Here is a 17,792-nt window from a genome sequence, read left to right on the forward strand (position 1 = left end):
CTGAAATATCTGACTGTGCTGGAGAAAGCAAAGCAATGCACCTGATTATTTTTCCATCATCTGTTTGTCAGGAGATGGAGTTTCATTTATCAAAACTGGGTATGACCATATTTTCCTGGCTGGCCATGGACTCCTTGATATATTTTTCCCAGAAAATGCTACCTTTTGGACTGCCTGGGGAATACCAAGACTGAAGACTGCACAGCTAAAGATCTTTTCTTCAGTCTTTAAGCAAATGTTGTAGTTTATCTGATATATCACCACAATGGCCTGTTGCATGAAGGGATTTTTTTGCTTTACCTTTCCAAAATATCATGTACATTTTGTTTTCATGAAGATTAGATTAGCTTCATTGAACATCAGATTTGTTTCATTGAGCATTTTCAAATATTTTTAAAAAGGAGACTTTCAAGTGGGAAATATTTTGTTCTGGGAAGACAAGAATATTTAGAAAACTTCAAAATAACTTTTGGATGGTTTAAGTTTTCCTTAAACAAAGAAAATATGAAAGTCCCTGTGAATTTGCAAAATCCTTCTTCAAGGAATCTGCATTTGTGTAGTTTCGTTAAAACCCAAAACAGTTTTTGCTTTGTAGAGCTTTCTGGTTTCAGTACTGGTTTCATGCTAGTTATTTAAATCTGCTTTGGCTGCACAGGAATATATTATACACTGTGTATTTGAATCTGTAAAGCTAGAAGATTGAAGCAGATGAGATAGCATTATTATTTTGTAGAGAAAACATTGGTGTGCACTAACAGCATGAAATTGCTTATCATTTACCACTAACACAAAACATTTATATGCAAATGAATGTAAAAATAAACCTACTTTACCCATGAATGATTTGATTTCTCATAAGAATTATGCCTTTTACCTTAATTTCATCTTTTTGCCATTTCTCACAGAGAAATCCTTTCCTTTGCCCTTATCACTGATCAGATCTTAAAGCTGCTTTTGTCAGTAATAGTGAATATTAGATTTAATCATCATCGTGGCAAATGAAGAAGGCTTCATTTTGGAATGGAGATTTGTATGTGCTAGAGTTGAAATTTATTGTTAATATTCTGCATGTTCATAGCACAAAAAGTATTTGCCCTTTTTACTATTGCCCTTTGCAAGTTAAAGTTCTGGTTATATGTCATCTGCCTTCCTGTCTTCATCCTGAGCTAACTTAACAGCAGAGAAAGAAATCCCGAAGTCCATCACTAAATCAATAAAGCTAAGGTGTTAAAGGGTTTCTGATAGCTCATATAGATCATGTTGAAAATGTTTGTAGCTGTTGTTAGCAGATCTTTTATACAGAACTGCAGTAAAGCCTTGTGGTATGCCAAAGGCAGTAAATACATCTGCATGCAAATTGTGAATGTCCTTCTTCCTAACTGTCTCAGGAATCATTTTTGGATCCTAGATAATTTCCTTCATTGCTTTTTTTTGTTGGGTTGTTTGGTGTTTTGGGCAAGTACAAAATGCACACCCAGGTTTCCAGAGTCACAACATAGTTTGGGTTGGAAGGAACCTTTAAAAAACCAACCCTCTAGGTCAAAAGCAGGCTGGATAAACAGGGCTGTTATGGTATAATATGTTTTGAAGAGGTAGTGTATTCGTAGCAATCTACTTTTTTTTTTCTTTTTTTTGAAATTGCTGATAAGTTGTTTAGGACTTAGTGAAATGCATTTAAATGAATATGTAACTGATAGTTTGAATTCTGGAGAAATAAATAAGAGCACTTGGCTGGCTAGGAACAAAATTACATGACAAAGTAGAAAAACAAAAAATAATGAGCACTTGGTCTTGAGGAGTCTGCTGATTAAATAAGAATAAGAAGAATAGTTTATGTAATTGCTCTATTAGTGCTACAAAGCATGACTAGGGCTTGGCTTTTTGCTTGATTGTGCTGTAGAAAAAGAAGGGCATTTTCCAGGAAAGGGGATAATGATGATGATTGATTATGAATCTTTCCTGGGTTCTGCAGGGCTGTAAGTATCATGCACCTGAGGTTTTTTTCTGTAAACATTTAGAACAAATATTTGTACTCTTTGAAACTATTTGCTTTTTAATCAGTATAGGTTTAGTAATTGCAGTAAATTACAAGTGTCATTTGAGCTGTCCGGCTTTTTCTCCTTATCTACTTACTCCGTGTTTATGAAACAGATGTGTAAGGATCATGTGTTATGCACTTCTAAATTACCCCATATGTCAGTGCTATTCGAAAGAGAGATAACCTTAGTGTTGGCATTTCATAATGCTGGAGGAAGGGCCGTTAGAAATATATGTTGTAGGCAGATCTGATGAGGTATGAAGTTACATAAGGCACCTTCCATATGACAAGTTGTGTTCTCAGTTGCTCGCAACTTTGGGCTGGTAAGCGATCTGCCTCATACTTTGTGGGATGTGTTCAGCCAAATGTTTTCAAGAATGAGGTTCAGATGCATTTTGTTAATTTTAAAAACAACTTTGGAGACAAAGGTTGGAACTTTTCTTGGTGAATTTTTGGCTGCCCCAAATTTTGAGGCATGATTTTGAGATGGCTGCCATGTGCCGTGGTATTTGTGTGATCCTGTTTTGATTATTCACTTAAGATCTTCCCCAGTTTTCCCCTGAACTGAGGACTGTGTGAACTTTACTGTTTCTAGGTTGCTTTTTAAAAGCAATAATACATACAGAAATGATGCTCAAAAATTAATAAGGAAGATGAAAGCACTGAAAGATAGTGAAGAGCAGAATTAAGCTTGTCTGAGGTTATCTTAAGTCCATTTCTTAGCAATCATATGCTATTACCTAATGTCCTGGTTTGAGCCATAGCAGTCATTTTTTTTCTCCTTCTTGGTAGCTGGTGCAATGCTGTGTTTTGACTTTCAGGCTGAAAACGGTTGCTGATAGCAAGTATGTTTTGAGTTACTGCTCGGGTGTTTCGTTTGTCCAAGGCCTTTTTTCTGAGCTCATGCTCTGCCAGGGAGGAGGGGAGGCTGGCAGGAAGCAGAGACAGGACACCTGACCCAGGCTAGCCAAAGAGGTATTCCATACCATAGCACGTCATACCCAGGAGGTAACCGGGAGAGACCCGGAAGGGCTGGAGCTCTGGGGGAATGGAGGAGGTATTGGTCGGTGCTCGGTCGGGCAGGGTGGGGTGAGTTATGGGTCGGTGGCTGGTGAGGTGTTGTATTCTCTTCACTTGTTATTGGCTTTATCATTATTATTTGTAGTAGTAGCAGCAGTAGTGATTTGTGTTATACCTTAGCTATCAAACTGTGCTTATCTCAACCCATGGGGGCTACATTGTTTGGATTCTCCTTCCTAACTCTCCGGGAGTTGGGGGAGCAAAGGGGGGGAGTGAGTGAACGAGCTGTGTGTGGACTTGATTTAAACCACGACACCTAAAAATCCTGCATTCAGTCTGTGAATAAGAAGAAAAAGACTTTTTAAAAAGTTGTAGAGAGAAAACTCTTGATTTCATCCTTGTGATTTTTACCTATATTGCTGAGAGATGTCAGGCATAACTGAGAAGTTACATTTCTTTGCACATAATTTATTACATACTGCACGTAATTTGTTACCCAGTACACCCATCTAGACTATAATATTAGTCCTTTCAAAAGGTTGTAATTTTTTTCCTTCTTTAAATAATAATGTTTGTGGGCGTGATGATAAACTTTTGCCAAATAAAACTAAATGATTACTTTTTGTAGTTTGTACAGCCATGGTTGCCTTCTCCAGAGGGGTATCAGAAATCAATGTTAGCACTGCTATTTGCTCTGCCTGCCTGGAGAAACTTTCTATTTTACTTCTGCCCCCAGCTCCAGTGTTACAGTAGTATTGTTGGCTCCCAACTTGTGTCTCTTTGTTGTCAACTTGTGTCTAGCAATGCTCACTTCATGACTTTTTCTCCACATGGTTTCCAGATGCTTTCTGGGCTGGAGAGAAGAAAGTTAGTTAGGGAGGTAGGCAGAGGGGCCTTACACTAATTTATCAATCTTGGATTGTTTGCTGAACCTGAATAATGTCATTGAACTTGCTGTGTCCTTTGTGCTTGGAGATGTAGAGGCGTTTGTGGTTACATAAAAGTTGTGATCAAGACATTTGCTCTAAGGGATTTTTTGATTTGTTAACGGGGCTGTGGTTATGTCTCTATTGCATATTGCAGTGTGTTTAGATGTGGAGTTCTTTTGAAATGTGCGCTTGGCATTTTTAGTTAGTTGATCTGGTTTTGCATTTGCAATAGGCAGCATAAAAGTACCCTAAACTAAAGGTCTCAGCAGCTTCTAGACAACTGGTCTGGCCCAGCAGAGATAGCACTATGAGTTAGGAACACTTTGCTTTTAAGCTATACTAAGTGAGAGATGCACTTCCCTGCCAGAAAGGGCCAAGTGAATTTAGCACAAGAGATAAAATTAGGTCTGATTTTGTTTTATTTTATATATATATATATATATATATATACACACATATGTATTTTAACTGGGGGAAGAGGAGGGACTCCTGGTGAGCATTGATCAAGCTGAATTTTCACTTTACTTCCAAAGTCTGGTTACTGAACTCTGTTCCTACACTGTGGGACTGGTGCAAGGATGTCCTGGCAAAGGGACTAGGCTTGCTGTCGTTACCAGAAAAAAAGCAGAATTCGTCAGTGGATCAGTGGTGATTAGAGCTGCTGCTTGTCAGCATGTGAAGAAAAGAGCTACAATTCGTCACTCACACTGTCATGTGAAGCCACAGAAAAGTAATTAGCAGGTAAAATTCCTATTAATAGCTCCCACCACCTTTAGTTCGAACACCTGCTGACAAGCTATTACTCTGTGTAGCTTAGTTTCATCAAGTTCTTGTTTTGTGATTGCCAGAAAAGACTCCATTAGAGCTGTTTCTGTTGAGACAGGGTGTCTCTGAAGAGTTTCTTGCTCCATGGCCTCTCATTGAGAAAGCGGATGCATAGACTTGCTTTGCTTCTTGTGATCTCTACAAGCATGCAGAGATTTCTTTGTGGTTCCTTCAATGACTGTGAATTTATTTTGGCTAATGAAAGCATAACTTGTGTTAGTGCTGGCTAAATGTAGACTAAGGGAAAACAAGGAATTGTCTCTTTTTGCCTGCAATTATCTTCTTATGATGCTTGAAAATAAACTGTGCATTTATAAGGAAACCATATTATTAATAGTATCTTATTGTATATAAAGTATGATTAAACTTGGTGGTTATTATCTGAGCAGGCTTTTTCCTAATATTGGAACATGCAACTCTTTGTTAATTTTTAATGTGGGCCAGAAATATTAGTGATAAGCAAAGTGTAGATTTTGTTAACTTGGCTGCTGTTTTAGGATCCTTCTACTTAAAGGCTTCGATAAACACAGCTGCCCCAAAATATATTCCATCCCCCACTTTATCTGCCTCATTACAGGTGGAGGCTTTACTGAAGCCATTCCACATGTAAGACTGAATTTTGTATGTAGCTTAAGCTTTACATTTGTCCCTTGTTTCTTTTTATGTTAAAGAGCACACACTTCATGAATATGTGTGAAAATAGACTTTGTTAACATTGTCTCTTCCTTTCCACATATACAATGGTGAAAAAAGACATTGAAAAAGAGTGAGTCTGCAGGTGTCTGTCACTTGAAATGTTCACAAGAGGACACTAAGCTTTTATAGGAGCTGGTTTTCTAAAGAGCGTATACAGAACTGCAGCCTATTTTCCTGTTGTAGAATAAACTTTTGATTCACCCTGTGTTTTGGGGAGGTGAGCACCATGTCATGCAGATGTCATGGGGCTCGCTTACAGTGGGGTATTGATCTGGCTGTTCTATAAGGCATTTTGTGTGACACATCTTTCACCTAAACTGTCTTTAATTTGTTTCCTCCCCTGTTAATTTTGTCAAAATAAGCTAGGTGTTCAAGAAACGGTGAAATAATAACAAAACTGGTATTTTTGGTGATGAAGCACTGGCACAGGTTGCCCAGAGAAGCTGTGGATGCTCAATCCCTGGCAGTCTTCAAGGCCAGGTTAGGTGGGTTTTGAGCAACCTGGCCTAGTGGGAGGTGTCCCTGCCCATGGCAGGGGGGCTGGAACTGTATGAGCTTTAAGGTCCCTTCCAACACAAACCAGTCTGTTTCTATGATTTTATGATTTTTTTCCAACTTTTGCTCTGGCCCAGTTCTCAATCTTCATTGTGCTCTCTCAGCCACAGAAAACCACAGCAAAATCAATTTTTTTCTCTTTACTTCGAACTGATTTGGTAAGTTACTAGTTTGGCTGCATAATAAAGCACAATATACTTTTCCCTTCCTTTTTTTTTTTAATTTTTTATCTATATCTCTTGTGCAATTACTATTGAATATTTGCATGGTGGTAAGGTCACTGCCCAAACATACAATTTGTCTAATTGGGAACTGAACCTGATGGCACAGGACAGCTCCTGTGCAGAAACTGTGCGGTTGAGAAACACGCATGCAGAGCCTTCTTTTCCCAAAGTGCGAATGTTCACAGAAGTTACAGTGCCAGCTTTTAAAGCACAACCTTAGCTCATGGTCACTTCCGCCTTAAGCTGAGTCCCAGAGTGCATGCTCTGCTGTGGTAAGATAGATGTGGTTTTAGTGTCTCCCTCACAAAGAGTGTTTGATTTACAAGCACAAAGAAGGGCTGGTTGGGAGATGGCAAACTGTGAAGTCTCTTTTCTGTGATGATCTCCCATTTTCTTGGGAGTTGATCTTGTGGGAGGGCTGGGGGCTCACTGCTGCTAGCTTCAGTATAATGATCCTGTAGTCCTGTGTAATTAAAGAGGAGATTAAGTTCCTTTAGTAGATGGTTTGGATTAGGAGCATGACAACTGCTGTAAATAATTACACACCCCAAACCCATTTCTTACAGAAAAAAAAGACTAAGATAAATAAACTTCAGTGGTCTCAAATTAGCATTGGCAGATATATCCCTTGTCTCATCTCTTCTCCTTGTGGACAGGTCAGCATGGGAGCCAAACTGGGGATCTGGGAGGAGAGTTGGTGAGGAGAAGGTGTGTTAGAAAGTAGATTTTTGTGTGTGCAGCTGAGGGGTTTTCTTCATCCTTCTTCATCATCATTTGTGGTAGAAAATGGTCCACCCTTTGCCAGAAAGCAGCCCTTCCCATCATCAATTGAACAATGTGGGAACATCCTGTGTTATAACCCTGTGATGTGGTTAAGGTGAGGAGTACCTTCAGAAGTCCCATCTTTCCTTTATGGGAATGCTAAGCTCAATTGAGTGCAATTGCTTGCTTATTTCTTTACAAACGCAAAAGAAAATCTCTTTCAAAATAACTCTATTATTCTTTGCATACGTGATGAAAGCGAATCTCTTCTAGAAATAACGAATCATTGATGGTACTATATTATATTGTAATTGAACATTAAATTAGGGTATTCTCTAGTGCTGTTTCAGTTACATTTGTATATTTGAAGGATTATCAAGTACTGTTTGTTAATATTTCTGCATAATTATTTCTGTCTCTACTGCACAGCTGAGGAACGTAATTTAAGTTTAAAGGATTGACTCTTAAATGGAAGCATAGTTTACATCTTGTCTTTAAAAGGGCAACAGACACTGAGCAGCATAGCACTATGTTCTCTAGTCTGTGATTCTAGTGGTTCTTTTCTGCTAACAAGAATAAAAATAGGGCAATGAACATGTTCCCTTTACAGAAACCAACAAAAGCAATTTGGTGTCATACTGTGTCCATACTATGTACTAATGCTAGTTGCAAGCCTTCTTGTCTAACGTGATCTTAGGACCTGGTGTGAGTACAGACATGAGGGGACTGATCCCTAACCATCAGAGCTACTTACAGAACCATCTGATCTACTGAAAGTGATGGACTGCTTTGAAAGTCAGTCTTCCAGACTAGTTTTTTTTTTCTTCATTTTGAGATGTTTTTCAGCTAAAAGATCACTCATAATTTTGCTCTTCTTTTGTTCCATTTTTATGCATTTTAGAAACAGAACACGCCATACATTTAAAAATTAATGAGTGGGTGTATTTCTACCTTAATTATGAGGAATGGTGCAGTTTTGAAGCAGAAGAGCAGTTTTGCTGTTCTCAGTACTTCATGTTCAGATGCAAAGCTAACTTTCTCTTGTCTTTTTTTTTTTTTCCTTTTCTTTCCTCAATGCAGAACTATGGTTTGGAAACAGAAAATCTGAAAACCCTTTCTCACAAACTGAATGCATCTGCCAAAAATCTGCAGAACTTCATCACTGGGAGGAGGAGGAGTGGTCACTATGATGGAAGGACCAGCCGCAAATTACCAAATGATTTTCTGACATCCGTAGTGGATCTGATTGGAGCAGCTAAAAGTCTGCTGGCTTGGTTGGACAGGTAAAGTCTCCGAAATGTGTTACAGGTGACGAGATCATGCACACGCACAAACCCCAACTTCTTTACAAAATATAATGTAGACACTGAAATGGAAGCAGAATTCATTTACAAATTCTGAGAGGAAGTTTGTAGCAATTTTTTCTTGTAAAGTCACCATGCCATTCAGATAACATTGCACTATAGTACTTCTAAATACACTGCAACACTACATGTATCTGGAAATACAGTAGAGCAACAGGATGACATCATTAGGTTATATATCACACAATCATAGAATCAACTATGTTGGAAAAGACCTTTAATATCCTCAAGTCCAACCGTTACCCCAGGACTGCCAAGACCACCACTAAACCATATCACTAAGAAAGAGCCTCACCTACAAAGGTTTTGAACACTTCCAGGGGTAGTGATTCCACCACTTCCCTGGGCAGCCTGTTCCGATGCCAGATCGTCCTCTCTGTGAAGAAATTTTTCCTAATATCCAGTCTAAACCTCCCATGGTGCAGCTTGAGGCCATTTCCTCTTGTCCTATCCCTTGTTACCTGGGAGAAGAGACTGAACCTCCACCTTTCAGGTAGTTGTAGCAAGCTATAAGGTCTCAACAACTCTGTAGATACATGTGCTTGATACTGATATGCACTTTGACCTGCATAACTCAGATTCATTGCTCTGAGAGTATCAAATTCACAAAAATATGATAGTAATTTCTATTATATAGGTGTCAATATATACTTAAAATGTGTGTGTGTGTGCTATGCATGTTGCATTTTAGGTTTTTTAAGTGGCAGTGAGATACCTCAGAAACCGTAAATGCCATTAGAACTTACACTTTTGCCTCTATCACCTAGGAAGTATGTGGGACTACGATTTAAGTGCTCTCCTGTATCTATAATGACATTTTTCTAATGATAACAAGAGTAATAATGCAAGTTTTTAAGATGATCATTGAAACCCCTGAAGTAGTTAAAATTAGCCTATCTGTATGTCTTGCAAAATGCATCACAGTGATTTTTATCATTAAAATAAAATGCTTATCTTGATTTGAAGGTATATCTTTTTTTTGTATCCAGCTGCTGAAGCTTTGTTCAGAGTATGATCTTTGTGAAATTCACAAAATCCAACAGAATTATTTGGATTTACTGCTGTGGGTTTTTTTGTGTTTCATTTTCCTGAGGCAAACTGTATTCTGCCCCATAAATGATTTCCATTTGAAAGGTTTAAGTGAGGCATGAATCTTTTGCATTTCTTAAGCTGAACTGCAAAATCTTTCTTTTGTTCATTAGATTGCAGGTACCGCTGCTGCTTCTCTTCTCCTCCCTTTCAAGCCTTCCCCAAGTTTCAAAACCAGAGTACCTAAAGTTGGGTTCCTAAATTGCTATTTATATGTTTAGCATTAGATGTGCAGAGAAGCAATACAATCTCATGGAAAGGGTTTAGTATTGAGACTTGAAAATTTTTGAATATATTTTTAGTTCTGCCTCTAGCCTATTTTTGTTACTGGGAAAACCTTTAGGCTTCACATCTTATCCCTGCAAATATTTTTTGGCAGAGAACAGCATATCATTCTGGGCTTTAAAACAGAAGGAATGGTAGAAAACCATGGGTTTGTTTGCATAGGTTTGAAATGGCATTTGCCATTTCTTTCTATTCTTTTGGTATTAAGAAGTAAACTTTCACACACGCACTCATACTTTTAACACATTGAAAAACAATGTGGTTTTAGCATCAGTATGAATTTAGTAGTTGAACTTCAGGACTTCTTAGTATTAAAAGACAAATCCAGACTGCAAAATCAGTTTGTAGCTCTGGAGTGTGCTGAGCCTTATCTCCTAGTGAAATTGTGTTTATAAAGGCAGCTATAGTGTATTTGTCAGAGATAATTCTGTTAGCAGGTTTTAGTGTTGGTGGGGGAAGATCTTTTAAATAATCTCTAAAAAATGCATATCAGTTCTGCTACCAGTAAAATGCAAAATGACTTTTGCACTTATCTGAAATGATAGCTGGTCAGAGTAGGAGTTCCAAGGAATTAAAAGTGAAGGCAATCATGGTGGCAACCTGCTTTTAGCAATGTTGCCTTGGGTGTCCAGATAAGGCTTCCTAAAAGTGATATTTGAATTTCGTTCAGATTTCTAGGAAAGGCTGTTGAAGATCTGTGTAGCTTGAATACCTTGTTCTGGTAAATCCCTGCCTCCCCTCCCACCCCCCTCATAAATCAGACTTTTCTTATTTATGAACATATGAGCACTTTGGTTAGGTTTGTTCTTCCTTGTTTGTGAAGCCCCCAAGTTAGGATGAACGCTGGCCAATGACTTAATTTTCCTCAGGAAGGGGAGCATCTGGAGATCAACAGGATTTTGACTGTCGTATTCCTTCTAAGAAGCTATTGGTGCCACTAGGGGGAGATAGAAAGATTTTGAAAATAAAATATTTAAAGTCAGGAACTTGGATTTAATTTTATTCTTCGCAACCATTATTATTAAATCTGGATCCCAAATCTTAGTATTTTGATTGGTTTTTACCAGCAGTTCTATCTCTGGGTTGCGCTAGAAGGGAAAGCATACCATTAGGAGGAATAAAGTAGCTATTAGGGTTATTCACCCAATTGTGCTAGTCGTACTAAGCTGCCCTTATGCAGTGTTTTTCAGGTCATGTCAGGAAAAAGCAGCTAGCGGCAGTTCCAACTTGTAGAAATTATTGTAGAAATACAGTAATGTGGCTTTTATGTGTAGGGAATGGTGGTGTCTCCATATGACTTGTGCTTCACTTGCTGCTCTAGTGAGCTCTTTTTTACGATGTTTTTGTAGAATGCTTAAAATTTGTAAGGGCCTTGTTAAGCCAGGCACAGTTGTCAAAAGGAGTGCTAGAGTAATGATTTGCTGAGTTACTTTCACCATGGCTCTTGCAGTGCCACTGTGCAGGGCCAATCCAAGGATGCTGTTTGTTCCAGGTCTCTGCCTGGAGCAGTCCTACTTCCAGATGTATGTCAGAGATTGAGTTTAACTGAAAATTAGGTTAGCTTTTGTCACCAGGCTTTAAAAGTCTTCTGATTTAGTTTCATTTAGGAACTGGAAATCTTTGTGGAGAATTCTAGCTATTTTTAAAACAGGTTGGCTGATGATTTTGAGGAACATGAAATAGCTCACCAATAACATTCTGTAAAGAAACTGTCATCACACTAGATGATTATGTCCTTACATTTTTTAAACTAATTTTAACTTCCTGTTACTTTCTCAGCCCATAAAATTTGTCCTCTCTTCCAGAAGACTTAAATCCTTTAAGTACACCATTTTCCTCCTTCAAGTCCCACTGTACATTGTGTTTTTATTTCACGGGACGGCTAGATTTAAGGTAGAGCTTAATACTACAGCCTTAACAGGCAGCAACTGTAATGCTGTTTGTGGAAGAGGAGGGGTCCTGAGAGAATCTGACATGGGGTGACATTTGGTGGCAGGGGCATGAGCTGTCTCCTTGCATGAGCATCTTGTCTCCTTGCTCTGCCAGCATACAGCTTGTTTTCATCCCTTGCTTCTGCTGGTGCCATCTTCTCTGTTGCTCTTGGTTTGACATGTTGTCTTCATTCACCTCCACCACACTCCTGCAGTCTTTGCCAGCCAAACACCCTGGAAATCTGTATTTCCTACTAATGGCAATAAGCAAAAAGAATTTCTTTGTTATGCTTTTGGACTTCCTGCTTCTGCCTGTGCTGTAGTGCTTGGGCTGTGTTACCTGAAGCAAGGGCTTTTCATACCATGTGTCTTGTGGAGCAGCAGGAAGAATGGTTTGGATCTTAGCACATAGTAATAGAATCTAGGAGTGAAGAAGGGATTGTTGTTCTTAGGGCTTTAATAAAGTCTCCATTAAAGACACAACTAAGAGAATGTGGTAGTTTATTTTTCAGTTAAGAATTTAAGAAAATGTAATAAACTCCCCATGAGATAACTACTACAGCATTTTGCGTCTGTTGATGTGTCACAGATTTTAATGATTGTGAATTAGTATTTGTCAGGGAACACTGGATTTTAGTGTACTATTTGACTCAGCCATCTGTGTGGGCAGTGATTCAATACGTCTTTTACAGCAACTCTCCTGTATCCCTTGTTTTTCACCCTAGCACTATTCCCATTTTGGAAATAAAAAACAAAACTACTACTGCAGATTACACTGAAGTCTAAGTAGTAGGAACAAAGAGATCTTGTGGAGACAGATTTTGTATTCAAAGCTTTCAGTACTGTGGCCAGAGAAAAGCTAGCAGGCTGACAAATGTGCACCACTGCTGTCTGGATACGTGATACAAGAACAAAATGAAACAAGGAGATGAACAAAAAACCCATCAGTAAATAGAAATTTTTGGTCATCTGAAAGATACGGTCAACTTGCTGACAGTAATAAAATGTGAAAATTTTCTGGCAAGTTTAGTTCTTCTTTTAGGGTCATTCAGCATGGTTGGGTGTAATCCTTTGGCTTTTGACCCCAGGTGGACAAGTCATTGTGGCCTGGGCTTAAATGTGCTAATATTCTGCAAAGCACTTCTATGTATACATAAATTCTATTAAGTAAGGCTAGAATCTGTGTGTAAAGTTAAGGATATTAGAATGCTTCAGTAGTTAAGTCTGGACAGAGAACAGGACCTCCAAGCCTCACTGTGGGCTGCATATACCTTTTTGTTGATGCTCCATTGTCTACAGAGAAGTGCAGCCTTCAGTGATGTAAATACTCTTTGTTCATGTGTGAACAATTCTAGGTGTTCAGCTTCAGCGCAACCCCTTAAGCCTACTTTGTGTGAAAGCATTGTGGTAGCAGACTGCATTCCCTTCTAAAAAATGGCTCTCCCTCTTTTCACCATGGTGACATACACAATACATACACTGTCTTCCACTGTAGGTAAAATGGGTTCAGTTGGATCTCTTTGTCTCATTGTTTTCAGTGAATGAGTCATGGTGGTGTTTATGGTGTGACTATTTTGTAGTTTTGAGTAAAGAGGAACATTGTTTGCAATATTTTCTTCTTACAAAGGAGGTGTTTCTGATTTCGAGTCTCCTTTCTAGGAGACTTTATACCATCCTGTTAACTGTGCTTGGTTATGGCCTATCCTAATAGGGCAAATCTGATTTGCACACAAGATGGCAGGGGAAAACAAATGAAAACCCAAACAAAAAGAAACCAAAATGTTAAGTGATTCTTTATTCATCATACAAATTATGCACTTACTGCCAGTTGGTTTTCAGTCTTAAACCTGTGAATCTTATGTTTCCTTTATGCATTTCCCTTTATGTTTGCTTGAATGGTATGCCAAACCTGTAAGTGCTGCCTAAGAGTGCTATGGTACTTAACTATGGAACAGCTGTAAATGTTTAACAGAGCACTCATTCAAAGAATTCTTTTATACAGTGTGAATTCTACTGCATTCCTCCCTGATGCTACATAACGCAGTTCCATTAGAAATTAAATAAAATATTTGTTTTATGAAAGCCTAAACCTATGACTTTTAGATGGATTTGGTGCAAATATATATGCAACAATATTCTACATTCAGATATCTATTTGAATTCAGATTTCCGTTTGAGCTTAATGTGTTACCTTTGAAAACTCCCTTATATCTCTGATTTGGTCCCCTCTCTCTTCAAAATATTTTTGACTGTTATGTTTAATCAGACTGCTCTGAGGATATTTTCCCATGTTAGGGTGCTAAAATAAGTATGATATTGGTCTTAAACCCCTCAAAATGTCTATTGTTATAAAATAGCTGTGTACTAAAACTAGTGGTGAAATGTGATTAACTTTTATTCTGGGGCAATGCTTTTACAAACAGCGCTCTGTATTTGTCCAAAGTGCAACTTTTAAAGTTAAGTAGTTATTTCTGTGTATCATTTTCCCCTGAGTGTTATGTGAAAAAGACAGATGAGGTAAAGCATCCGAGGCCAAAAAATGTTGATAATGATAATGTAGAAATACCAAGTGTATGCATGTCCTTCACAATGCACATCTTTATGTAATTGTTTGAGAAGGATTTTCCTTCATGTGCAATTGGTACTTGTGAGTATTAATAGCTGTTAAATCATGTTGTTTCTTAATTCTGTGAGGGAATTAGCTGGGCTATGGTGATGTAGCTGTTTTTCTATCAGTCCTTCAGGGTGGCTTAATTAATTAATAATAGATAATACACTTTTTTATTTTGAAAGATGTTGATAATGCTATAGATTATAATTAGGTCTCATTTCATAAAAGTATGTTCATACATGCATGTATGTTACAGCTTGCATTATACACGTATAAACAAAATCATGTTTCAGAGGTGTTTTATTATTTATGTCAAACACTGGTTTAAAAAAATGTGAAAAGAAACAGTAGCTCTGTCATGCCTCGTGTTAGGGAAACTTTATTTCCAATAGATCAGGGACTTGAAGTTGGTTGAATTTAATGTTAATTGAAACAGCAACAAAAGATAAAGCACGGATTGTTAAGTTGCTTTTTTTTTCCTCTCTGTGAATGCGGTATTTAGAAGCTCTTCATCTCACTGGAATCTGTCTTGTCTAATGAGGTGCAGGCTCACAATGTAGGTTTGCACCCTGGAAAAATTAAGAGGCTCCCACTTTTCCAGCTGCATGCATCATCACAAAACATGCCTGAACTTAATTATCCTTGAAGCCTATTAGCCATTTGTGAAAGTGGTTTGAAAATGGCTAACAGCTTCAAATACTGGAGAAAGCAGGAGAAAAGGTGAGAAAAAGGGCAAAACCAACTTGCATGTGCATGTTCTTGCACCTGTGCATGTGTGCGGAAGCGCTGATGTGATTGGGTTAATCTAATTTTCTTAAAATGTCAGGGTGTAAAAGGGGTAGACAAAGAACAGAAAGGGGAAACCAGCTGAGGTCTGGTAGAGGAAATGAGTGGAAAGGGCATGTGGTAAGGTATGTGTGCTATGGAGCCGCAGAGGTGTTTTCATGTGGGTGTTGCAAAGGAGGAGAATTACAAGGAAGTTTTGAAAGAAGAACAAATAAATTACAAGATAAATTTTGTAAAACAGGTTCCATGAATGGGGAAATGTATATTGTAACAGGTCTTGGAAGTTACTGAGAGAGGCAAGACAGTGGGACAATGAGGTCAATGTCTCAGCAGGAAATGGAGCAACATATGGCCCCAGTCCAAGGTAGTTTTTCAGTTCTTGTTTAACTTAAAGAGCACTGAATTGGACAGCAAACGTGTTAAAAATTGCAGTTGTCTCAGGGACTTTTCTTCACTGGAGCCTCAGGAGTTACGGGAGACTTGAAGGTCCAAGGGACTGTGAAAGATGCTGCTTGGACAGAAAAGAGTGCAAGTTGGAAGCTGATAGAAGTAGCTCAGCCAAGGAAACGATTTTTTAAAAGTAGAGAGAAGTAGTCTAATTAAACAAGGAATTCCTTCTGCATGGTGTGTTTCTGATGCCTTGAAGAATGAAGTGTTTCAGCAGCCAGTTGAAAAGTTTCAGTGTATGGAAGCTTTATTGCATTTGTACATATTGTTTCATCCGTTCAGTCAACAATATTGTGCTGTATTAAAATTGCAATTAGTAGATATATTATCAGTAAAGAGAGTTTTTTTTTTCAGCCTGGTGTTTCATGCTGTTTCTTTCATGAAATCCAATTAGTGATCCCACAGTGAAGTTTCTGTTAATATTTTGGTTGAAACTATTGGCATGTTGCTATACAAAGTCTTACTGGACTTTCACTGTTGAAATTGAGTCTTAGGATGTTATACCACAATGCATTCCCTTTGGTAGTAAATATTTAAAGAGGCCCTTACTATTTCCCCTGCTGCTTATGCAGTAGTGCTGTATAGTTGTGTGTGCAGATTGCCTTCAGGGTAGTGGTCTGAACTGGGAAGGAAAGGGAATAGAATTTTACTGGTCCAATTTGCAGCAATACCCCAGAGAGGCATCAGCAGAAACTGATGTGAGAGGTGGTTTATAAGCTACAGAGACCTCCAGAGGAGGCAGCTCAAGGATCCCTTATGTTTTCTGCAGTAGCAAAGTCTGTATAACATGGACCTGTCTCCTTATCTTTCAAAGTTGTGAAACACTTTTCAAAATAATAGATTAGTTACTGATTTTTAATAGTCTTCTCCCTCCTCCTGGCACCCTTGCTGCCTGCTTCATATGCTGTTTTCAGTAAATCTTCACTATGTAAACTTCAATGTAACAAAATGAGTAATGTCTCTGTCTCTTGGCCTATTCTTTAATGTCAACAAATTTTGTTTGGGGTGCATTTCTAACAGTCTTCACTAAGATCAGTGACGGTAAAAACGTCATTGTTTTCCTCATGAATTGTGAAACCAAACTGAATTGGAAAAGTATGAGGGAAGATGATGCAGTATTAGAAGTCAAAGCCTACCATGCAATTTTCTTTAGAGAAGCGCTGGAGGCTTTGAAATGTCAATTAGATTCCAGTTGTGTAATTTGAGGATCAAATTACATTAACACCCATACTTAATGTAAAATAATACCATTCACTGCCTTGATTCCATTCATCTTCAATACGAGGGAGTTCATAAATGAACATGACCTTTTTAAATCAAAGTTTCAGGTAGATTTCAGAGCCTCAGCAGTTACAGTTTTGAAAGGAAAAATATCAGTGATTTTTGTACATCTTGGGTAATGTAAGTTTTTAAACACAATTATGTTTCATAACCAGGCTGTTTGGATAGCTTTTATCCTTTAATATGCTCACGTTCCCTGAACTTAGTAATAATCTCTGTATGTGTGTGTCTGTGGGTATGCCTGCTGTAGTGTGTACTTAGCGTGCAGTTGCCAAATACTGCATAAAACTTGGACTTTGAATTGTGATGTGTCAAATAGCTTTTGCAAGGCACCTTTTGGAACTTAAGCAGATGTGCTGTCTACTAAATCTCACTCTGCTGTTGGTTTTGTGTTTCTTAAACTCTGCCTAGCTTCCAATTTCTGTATTTTTATTTTAAAAAGAATGTACTGCTTTTCTCCCTAGAAAATATGGGCAGAAAGTATATATTGTTGTATGATGTATTACATCAAATTAAGGCAGCAAACTTGAGTAGGAACATAAAAGGTCATTCTATTTTACGAGCCATCAGGGCTGGGTTAGGAATTCTGGAGAAAAAAGAAAGTGTTAGAACAAGCAGGCAGAGAGAGGAGCTCACATGGGTTCATTAACAGACAGTTCCAAATTTAGTGCAGGACTAAATTTTAGACTGCACTAAAATTTCAGTAATTCTGCACATGGAAAAGGAGCTTAGAAACCTGTTAAGAACCATAAGAACTGTATCTGTAGTCATCACTTGGACCTGCTATAACAGAGTTCTTTGTACTGGAAACTTTTCTCTAGGCTTAACTGAGGAATGTGTAAAACCAACCACTGCTGTAAACCAGGTGCATACAAATACGTATGTTCTAATAAGTGATAAAAGAAGGCAGTTGGGGAAGGAACTAGAGACCCAGCTTAATGTAAAGGCA

At 38.1% G+C, this 17,792-nt stretch overlaps 1 protein-coding gene across 4 annotated transcripts in view; it reads left to right on the plus strand.

Annotated features, from left to right (window-relative positions):
• CNKSR2 (connector enhancer of kinase suppressor of Ras 2) overlaps positions 1–17,792 on the plus strand; it is a 214,287-nt gene that overhangs the window by 40,089 nt on the left and 156,406 nt on the right. For all 4 annotated transcript variants that reach the window (XM_034074520.1, XM_034074521.1, XM_034074522.1 and 1 more), the window contains exon 3: positions 8,130–8,332. In XM_034074520.1, the coding sequence (XP_033930411.1) occupies positions 8,130–8,332 (203 nt within the window). The remainder of the gene's footprint in view (positions 1–8,129; positions 8,333–17,792) is intronic.

This window comes from Melopsittacus undulatus, chromosome 2 (assembly GCF_012275295.1).
Source record: "Melopsittacus undulatus isolate bMelUnd1 chromosome 2, bMelUnd1.mat.Z, whole genome shotgun sequence".
Lineage (NCBI taxonomy): Eukaryota > Metazoa > Chordata > Aves > Psittaciformes > Psittaculidae > Melopsittacus > Melopsittacus undulatus.